General features: G+C 42.6%; 1 protein-coding gene across 1 annotated transcript in view; it reads right to left on the bottom strand.

The window, feature by feature from the left end:
- Positions 1 to 796: 796 nt before the first annotated feature.
- LOC138453170 (cysteine-rich venom protein-like) overlaps positions 797 to 10,043 on the bottom strand; it is a 635,825-nt gene continuing 626,578 nt past the window's right edge. Inside the window, exon 10 of the mRNA XM_069605762.1 lies at positions 797 to 2,917. Within this exon, the coding sequence (XP_069461863.1) occupies positions 2,793 to 2,917 (125 nt within the window). The 3' untranslated portion in view covers positions 797 to 2,792. The remainder of the gene's footprint in view (positions 2,918 to 10,043) is intronic.

The following is a 10,043-nucleotide window of genomic DNA, read 5'->3' as shown; positions in this document are numbered from 1 at the left end:
GGTTGGGGGTGACCCCTCCAAAAAAAAAAAAATATTTATGAAAATACTAAAAAAAAAAATCGTCCATTTGTCTTTCGACCAAATTGCGTGGACCATTTGTCCTGTCGACCATTTATTTTGACCAAATGACCTGTAACCGCTGCAAAAAGGCCCCAGAAAAGGTGTAAGGAGTATCACTCGTGGTCTGGCCATTTTCAGCATAGATCAGTTGGTCCAATCCACATCTTTGATGTGGTGTTGTAGTTCACTGGCCATTTGTTATCTTTTCTCAACCTCATCTTATATCGAGTATATGCATTACACAATTTGTACTAATTAATTAATTTTTATAATACGCTTCATACAGAGACCAGTCTCTAAGCGCAGGACTGCGTTGTGCATGAGCTGTCCTCCGGGCCCTCAATACGAAACTAAGGGCCTGATTTACACACATGTTTTAACATGGCAAAGTCCCATTGACACCATGTTTGAAAATCAGGCCCAGAGTTGTCCAAGAGTCGCTAAATGTCATCACAATAATGCAAAGAAAACCTAAAACCCCTAAAGGAATATTGATCGCTTGTCACTTGGCTTTGATTAGTTCAGTTTAGCTCTAGTTGCTGGGGTGATGGACTTAGTTCTAGGTCCCCTAGCATGCGGCAGGACAATGTAATCAAAGGGATAGGTTTTATTAAAAGAAAAGAAACACATCTCTGTTAATTAGTAGATGAGCATATATAAGAGGTTTCACCTATAAAAGTTGTAATAGAATCTGGTGTTCTTTATAAAAAATATATATATATATATGTATATATATATATATATATATATATATATCTCATTGCTGCAATGTTATAGCTCTTGTAATCCATACAGGGTAGCTCTGCCTGCCAAGCACTCACTGCAGGTCTGTGATCAGTGTGAAGAGCCAGCTTCATCATCAGCAAGACTCATGTCACGCGCCCTTCACCCATCTGAACTTCACTGGGTCACAACTGTGGTAAATTGCCAGCATTACAGAGTGTTTGCACATGCACAAGCGCCATGTTTGAACAGTATGAGCCCTAGGGCAGATGTTGCAGTTTGTAGCCGGACTGCGTTCGCCTTAGCACTTTCACAGAATGATATTAGCAGGAACAACAAAATTGAGGCGCTAAAGTTTGGCATAATGCTTTAATGCCTTCATTTAAGGTTCTGCACCATTTTGAAGCAATAACAAAAGTAGTAGGGGCATTGATTGGAGAGAAGCTCTTCAGTGTGCATTCCTCCCCCGTCCCATTAGTGCATATCATTGTATGCCTGCATGAAAATGTTGATTCCAAAGGAATCTGCCTTGATTTTGCACCTGTTCAAAACCAGGAGGATTCCCTACCAATTATTTAGTAAATGCTGCTTGCAAAATTTCATTGCCATTCAGCGTTGACTTGTTCACAAGCCAGTGAGAAAAATGAAAGAGTAAATGCAAGTTCATCTCTCTTCACCCCTTCCTTCCCTGCATTGTAATATTTAAAATGTGATGCAGGGGATGCAGCAGCACCCACGCACTTATGCAGGTGGTTCCCTGTGTGCAATTAACATTCCTTATAAAATAAGGCTTCATGGCCCTGGCTTACATTACAAAGGCCCTCATTACAACCCCGGCGCTAAACCATGGCGCTATTAGCCATGGTTGGTGCCGGTGTTGTAACGGGTCCGCCATGGTTCAATGGGGAATTACCACCCCATTCCAAGGTTGGCGGGGTGGTAATTCCCCATTGAACCATGGCCCTTCCCCATTCCCATTTTCATCCCCATAGGGCTCTATGGGAATGGGGAAGGCGCTAAGTATGGTACCGCAAATTGCAGTACCGTACTTAGCACCAAGGTCCCTTTGTGGGTCCCTACTTTAACGGCTGGTCTAGACCAGCTGTTCAGGTCGGGTCCCGCAAAGGGACCTCGTAGTAAGGCGCTAAGTGTTTAACGGCGCTGCAGCCTTTTACGGCGCCGTTAAACACTTAGCGCCAGGGTCGTAATGAGGCCCAAAGTGTTTGTAAGACTTTTGTGAATCAGGCCCTAAGTGTTTAAATGTGATGTGGACATACCTGCGAAATCGCCTTTACTCTTCAGCTGCATGCTCTGTTTTGTAAAACATCGACTTTCCTCCTGCAAATGAAGCTTTGCTGATGACATTTACGACGGATTCCTAAGGGATCTGCCTGCTTAGAGCAAGTGCTAAATTCGGGCGGGCTACAGAAGAATACATTTGCTTTACACCTGCATGAACATAGCATGCAGGCATTCATTGACGGACACAAAGCTTAGTAGGAAAGCACGCCAGAAATTACGAAGTGCTTTTCCACCTCATTTTACCACCCCTAACGACATTAAATGGTCGTGCACTGGAAGGCCGGTGATGATCATGTCTGTGGACATGGGCCCATTGTTTTGAATGCCCACTGATCATTTCCGTGATCCACCTGTTTCCCGAGCAGTGAAACCCAAGCGTGTGGGCAGCAAAAGTTGGACGCCGCTCTGCCCAGCAGACTGATGCTAACATTTCTACTTCCCACATCACAGCAAGATTGTCCCCCTTCAAGCATATGTAACGACTAAAGGCATTTAGAAATGGAGTTTCTGATGATTGGTGTAACTGCAAAGCACTACAATTCTCCAGATGCAATGTTTCCAAGGTGCACACAGAGACATATTTCATTGTTGCAAATCTAAGAAAATGTACCACTACTCCAGGCAAAATCAAAGAAGTGTCAATCAATTGGCCTGATTCTGGCTGTGGTTGGATCACTTCTTCAGGGCATAGGGATGTGTGATGACGCCTAGTTTCTTATTTTGCCCTTGCATTTACACGCGGCAGGACAGCTGAAAGAATACCACCAAATTCCGCAGAGTGGACTTTCATTTTTGCAGTTCTCATAAGGGTCCTGTGTTTCACATGGATTGTCTGAAACGAGATGATGAAACACATGGTTACGTTTAAAAATGCATGTTCATTTATTCCTGTACATAAAGACAACCTCGGATCAACTTGTGACAACTTTACCATAGCATCTTTATAGCACAAGTAGTGGGGGAAAAACAACATCTCACAACTAATATTGATGTTAAGTGCAGCCAATGAAGAACACTTCCCAAATGAATTTTTCATACAGCAACGATGGGGTCATTTACAACCGGCAGTGCAGGGAATGGAGGCGTAAAACGAAGGCGTAGTGCTTTTACATGACCATTTCCCGCTCCAGCCCGTTTGCTAGCACGGACAGGGAGCAGTTAAGATCTCCTCCCTCAAGAGTAGACTTGGATTTATACTTGCATGAGATTGTCATGGAGACGTAAGCACAAAATGGGTTCCTATGGGTTCCATCTCCATTATTCACCTGATAAAAAGCAGCAGATTCCACTGGAATGTCGTCTGCAAAGTGCAATTTGCAAGCACTATTTTCATTTTATAATTAGGAGAATAACAACGGAAGTATAAACAGAAAGGGCCTCATCACCAGTTTGGCCTGAACCCTTAAATGTAGTGGTAATGGTATTACCGCCGCATGCAAGGGCTGGCCAAATCACGAGTTGGGTGGAAAATGGCATTCTTAGCTCCAACTTATTGTTGGAGGTAAAAATGACAATTTTTGGGCCATTTTCAGCGCTGTTACCGCGAGCAGTATTAGTGCTCCCTAACCCCATTGGGTCCTTTGGGGAATGAGGATTTACTGGCCCCTAGCAACTCTTCATACGACACAAATTGCGCTGGACCGAGTTGCGGTAGCGCTACCGCCCAACTTGTGATGAGGCCCAAATAGTAAACACAAAATCGTTTTTCACTCCACCTTTTAAAAATTTCAAATTGCTTGCCGAGGACCAAATTCACTGAAAGAACTTTAGTTAAAGTGTAGCTAAGTTGAGCAGATTTAACGCAACAAAACACTTGAAATTCAGCGGATGTGGCAAGTAATGACCAGCTTTATTTGGCGTGTTCCTGTTGATGTCCCCCATAATCCTATGCCCAACTTAATGTCATTTTTAATGTCTTTGTCACTCCTTTCTCTTATAGTATGTATGTGCTCATGGACTTTGCAACGGGAATGCACCAAGTTAAGTTGGTAACGACTTCCAACATCCGCTGCATTTCAAGGGTTTTGTTGCATTCTATCTTCTGATCAACTTAACTACTCTGTAACCTTTTTTTCAGTGAACATATATACTATGGGGTGAGTATAATATAAGGAATTTGTAGCAAATTAAGGGTACACTGGTAAAAACCTATCAAATACACTGAAACAAACGCTGTTAAAGAGACGTTATGGTTAAGTTGCAATCACAAAAACCTATGGTTACAGGTAAAACCAAAAAACCCAGAAATTAGACCAGTTATGGTAAGCTAAGCAACCATCACTCGCACCACCACCGTGCACTGCTAAGACTAACACACAGGACATAAAAAAAATGACATCACAAATGTCACGGATGATATCATTGATGACATCACATATCTGGGCCACTTGATTTTGTTTAATGACATTAGGCTAGTTTTTAGTATTTACTGACAATGAGAATTTCCAAAATTTAAAAGGTGCTATATATCTACAAATGTACCTTTTAATATGTTCTTAACATACTTTCCATAGAGTTTAATCTGAGCTCGTAGTGCACATACATGGGGCAATAAGCACGCCTCAAACACCAAATTAATTTGTGTACATAATGATTAACTCTAATGTTTGTCATTTTTTTGTGCTTTTGTTTCTTTCTTCCTGACTTCAGTTTTCATGTCTGTGCCTCTAATTAGTATGCATTGTGCATTTCTATATGTATTTTTTCTAACACAAGTGTGTGGTAAATTTTCAATTGTTACCTATTTATTCCACGTTTAACATTACTCAACACACTCATGATGTAGCATTTATTATTTTACTATCAGAAATTACCAGATTAGAAATATTGTATTTCTATGTTGCATGCTGCAACCATTGCCTATATGTATGTATGATTAGGCTCCTCTACTAACAACACTAGAATGTAATGATTTGTTAACGTGAGTACATTCTTTAATACATTAAGAAGTTCATGAAAGTTCTCCCAATCACCCCTAACATCTTGTTTCCAACATTATAAGCTCAACCCCTTGCAGGGACTGTTCATTAAAATTCATTTAATATGTGGTGTCATCTATGACATTTGTGATGGCATTGTTCGTGTCCTGGGTGTTAGTCTTAGCAGTGCATGGTCGTGGCGGGAGGTATGGTTGCTTAGCTTACTTTTTTTGCCTGTTTTACCTGTAATCATAACGTCCTTTTAACAAAGCTTTTTCATTGAATTTTATAGGTTCTAATGAGTGCAACTTAACCATAACGTCCCTTTAAGAAGGTTTGTTCAGTGAATTTCATGGGTTTTTACCAGTGCATGCTAACTTCCTACAACTTACTAATATCATACTTACCTCAACATAGCAATATGAAATGTTTGTCCAATTTACAAAGTTTCACCTAAAAACTCTGTCATTACCCACCTTCTAACATAATTTTTAACACTTCTATACACTTTTTGACACTTTTTCCACAGTTTTTGTGTTTGACGAAGTTCGCGGAACATCTAACATCAGCGCTGACTTTTCAGACAGTGTCACGTGACCATACATTTGCGCATGGCATGATGACGTGTCTGCGAATGCATCCACACTTCGCGAACGGGTCCATGCTTCGCGAACAGTTCCGAACTTTTTTTCAGCACATCTAGGAACTTTGAAGCTCAAAATCTCCCCTTGTACAGCTACTATACCTATTCTTACTCATTATTTATTAACAAGTTAGCACACAGCACATACTTGAAAGAATATTTGCAAAACTGTTATTGATCTTATAAAAGGCATCAGCTATTGCCATCCCTCCTCCCCGAGTGCCACCACCAGCTGGAGGACCTACACAACGAAAAACCTGTGGTAATTCAAAAGACAATGAAGAGGACCAAGACGATGAGGTAGAAGAGTTGCCTATCCCTAGCACCCAATGAGAATCATGGGTGTGGAAGTTCTTTACCACTGTTGGGAATATAGCAAAGGCTAAAGCTACCAAAGTGAAATGCACTGAGTGCAACATTGTACTCAGTCAAGGACTACCTGGATAGTAAACTTATGGGACCACCTCCATGCTCCGCCATACCAAATCCAACCTCCGTAATGCTGTCAGAAAGGTTGCTCCTTTCTCAGAAAGTAGTAGGCTGTCTTCCTCCACTCTATCTTCCTCAACCAATACTGTAACCAAACAGCCTACTTCTGTGGGACACAAAATCCCACCAGCTACCTTGCAAGCGATAAAAGAGGCTGGTGATCCATATCTTTCGAAAGCAACAGTACTTTGTACATAGGGCAACTCACCACTCTGCAGGAGGAAGCAATTTCGAAGAGCTATTGAAGCTGTTATCAAGGAGTATGAGAAACACTGCCCTCTACCTTATATGTAACACATGCGCCACCTCTTCCCCTGTCCATCTGCCCTTCATATTTGTGGTTGGTAACTCTTCCCTCATTTCTCTCCCCACCTTACTTTCTGACCTGTCCTGCAAAAAATAGAAAATACATATGAAAAAACAGGAACCACCTTTCACAGTTAAAAAATAGAAGTTCAAAAATACTTTTATAGACTCCATCTACTTTACATTTCTCAGTAAAGTAGTTAGACTCAATAAAATTCTCCAACATTTCCATTAGCATTTTGTGTTATGCTAATGGCAATAATGGACAATTGTATACTAGAGAAAAATATAAAAGGACAGAAACAATTTTCTGTCCCACATACTTTTCTGTAGCATCCAATAAGGTCCATAATCGACGGACCTTTATAACTATTTGCGGTCTCCACAGTCCCCTTTCAAGGCCATGGATCATTAAAAGACTCAGATGGCATATGCACATCATTGCACAGGGAAGCCTTTCTACTCTTTTTAATTTTATATTTATAACACTCCCTCAATGCCTGCTTTCAAACAGTCGCACATCAATCCACCAATCACTTTCAAAAACTGTACATATAACCGCATAACCATATTAAGCTTCCACACAGCAACTGTCGCTTAACAATCTTATAGAAATCTTTTTCATTTGCATTTCCCTTACTTATACAAAATAAATGGTACACAGTGCTCCTATAAATGCACATATGCATTGTGCAGTGAGAAAAGTGCATAAATAGAAGGGGCAGTATATGGATGGGCAAGTGCTCATGAGAACCCAGGAGGGAAATGCAAAGGGATGCCAAGGTGGGACGCCACTTGCTAACTACAAGAGCAGGGTAGTCCTAAAGGGGGGATGTATTTTTTTTTTTAAAACATTTATTTTATTAAGAGAGCAGGTTAGCATTCAGACCGTCCACAAAAGAAAGAATTTGACAAGGTATTGAGGCATGTACAGTATTGGCACATATATACAGAGTAGCAAGAAAAACACATCAAACATCCCACATCATGGCGAAGGGAGAGGCGTAGCATCCTCGTCCGGTATCTGGGAACACAAATAAATACCCAACAGCGACCAAATGTCTTTGGGCCGACACTGTGTCGGGACCGATAAAACAAAAAGTTCTTCATCGTCGTTTACCAAACATAAGTCTTTTAAGAAATTGGCTCTGGATGGTGCAGTTGTAGACTTCCATGATTTAAGGATACAGCGCTTGGCGACAACACATGAAATATTAAATAAACGCCTCATAGTTTCTTTCACCTTACCAATGTCACCAAGCAAGTACTTTAAGGGGGACAGGGTCGCCGGAATCGACGTTATGTCTTCGAGGAGTTCTGCCAACTCCCGCCAGAATTCCATAATCAAAGGGCATGACCAGTACATGTGGTAGGGACTAGCGTTTGGTGCATTGCACTTGGGGCAGGCTCCCGTGCAACTCTCAACAAATTTGGCCAGTCTGGCGGGGGCATAGTGGAGCTGATTCAGATCTTTAAACTGGATCAGCCATAGCCCCGCGTTCATAGAGACGGATCTGGTGAGTTGACAGAAGCGTGACTACCGTATTTCATCAATCTGAGTGCCCGTATCCCGCTCCCAGGTCTCTCTTATCATATTATGTGACGGGAGTGGGTTTGTACTAGTGAGTATACCAACGAGACCCCTTTATTGTGACTATTAGAGGATACTATTGCCCTAATACATTCATGTACCTGGGGTTCCAACAGGAAAGATGGCCATCTAGCCGCAAAAGCAGTTTTCATAGGATGATATTGAAAGCGTTTAAGTGGGCCTCCTCCCACCATCCCAATGAAGTCAGTGAGTTCACACATTTGGGAACATGTCCCTTAGTGTGAATAACTTGTTAGGATCCCAGGATTGTTGAATGGCTTTATCAAATGTTGGGGATATACTCGAGAAGTTCCACAGGGGGACCTCCGGGTCATAGGGGGTCTCAAGGCCTAATCTGTTATATATCTTGGCCCAGGCGCGTATGGTTGTATATACCGGGTCAAACGGGCATGTGTCTCCATAGACAGGGTTAAGAAGTGATCTGATGTCATTGGGCCGATCAGCATGTTTCTCCATGGGGATGTGGGGAGATGTGTCATCAGGGTCAAACCAGTGTTTAACAAATTGAGCCTGTGCAGCCAGATAATATAGTTCAAAATCTGGCGCAGCAATGCCACCCCGTGAGAATGGTTCCACCATTTTATCCCACCCCAATCTGGCCGTCTTCCCATTCCAAACGAAATTAGAGGCGAGCGACTTGAGTTTCATGAAAAAGGACTTGCCGGGCCATATCGGAATGTTGTTAAAATAATATAAGAGTTTGGGTAAGACTACCATTTTGAGAATAGCCACTCTACCATACAAGGACAAGGGAAGGCTAGCCCACGTTTGGAACTTGGTCGTCAAACTCAGTAACAGTTCACCATGGTTCTGTGTATATAACAATTGTTTGTCCCTGGCCACCATAATACCTAAGTAACGTACTTGAGTCGAGGTGGGCCTAAGCCCAGCAATTGCAGCGATGTTATCCGTACAATCCGTAAGGGGAAATATTTCGGACTTGAGAACATTGATTCTGTACCCTGAATATTCCGAGAACTCATGTATGTCTGACATTATGTGCTGTACGTTCTCTACTGGGTCGCGGACATATAGCAGGGTATCGTCAGCATATAGTGAAATGATCTGGGGGGGGCGGTCCTCCTAAGCCCTCTATGTTAGTGGTTCTGGTGTATATGTTCCGCCATCGGCTCGATAGTAAGTGCGAAAAGTATAGGTGAAAAGGGACAGCCCTGCCTGGTACCTCTGTAGAGCCTAGACGAGGGGGACAAAGTGGCGTTGGTCAGAACCTTAGCAGTCGGGTGAGTATATAGTAGCTATACGCATTTGAGTATTGGCCAAAGCCAAATCGTTCAAGCACCGGGAAGAGATGAGACCAGGACACAGAATCAAAGGCCTTCTCGGCATCAAGGGCCACCACGGCAGCCTTTGTTGTGGGATCAATGTGTGCCATAACATTAAACAAGCGCCTCAGGTTGAGAGCTGTAGATCTAGTTGGTATAAAGCCCGCCTGGTCTGGGTGAACAATGATCGACATGTACGGCAGGAGCCTGGTGGCTAACACCTTGGCGAAAATGTTCGCATCAGTATTAATCAAGGAGAGCGGTCTATACGAACCCATGTCATGTGCAGGTCTACGGGGTTTCAGGAGGACAGTAATAATAGCTTCGCGCATCGATTCTGGAAGGTTCCCTTGATCTATCGCCTCCTTCCACACCTTTAACAGTAGGGGGGCTAGTTCAGTCCTAAATTCCTTATATAGCTCCGCGCTAAGTCCATCCGAGCCGGGGGCGCAGCTCCCTGATAGAGATTTAATGGCCTCTGCGATTTCTTCAATAGTGATGGGCTGATCCAGTATGTTACGGGTCTCAGTGGTCCGTGTAGGGAGGTTTAGGCTATCCAAATACTGGAACGTGTCTTCTTTACTTTTGATGTCATGATTGGAATAAAGGGAGGAATAAAACTCAGCGAAGGTGGAATTAATGTCTTGCTCCTTATTAACCAAAGCCCCAGTGGGTGTCAAAATAACAGGGATTGGGCTCCGATGTCT

This window comes from Ambystoma mexicanum, chromosome 4p, assembly GCF_040938575.1.
Source record: "Ambystoma mexicanum isolate Mex_15411 chromosome 4p, UKY_AmexF1_1, whole genome shotgun sequence".
Lineage (NCBI taxonomy): Eukaryota > Metazoa > Chordata > Amphibia > Caudata > Ambystomatidae > Ambystoma > Ambystoma mexicanum.
Note: the sequence above shows the minus strand (reverse complement) of the source record. Positions and strands in the feature narration are given on the sequence as shown.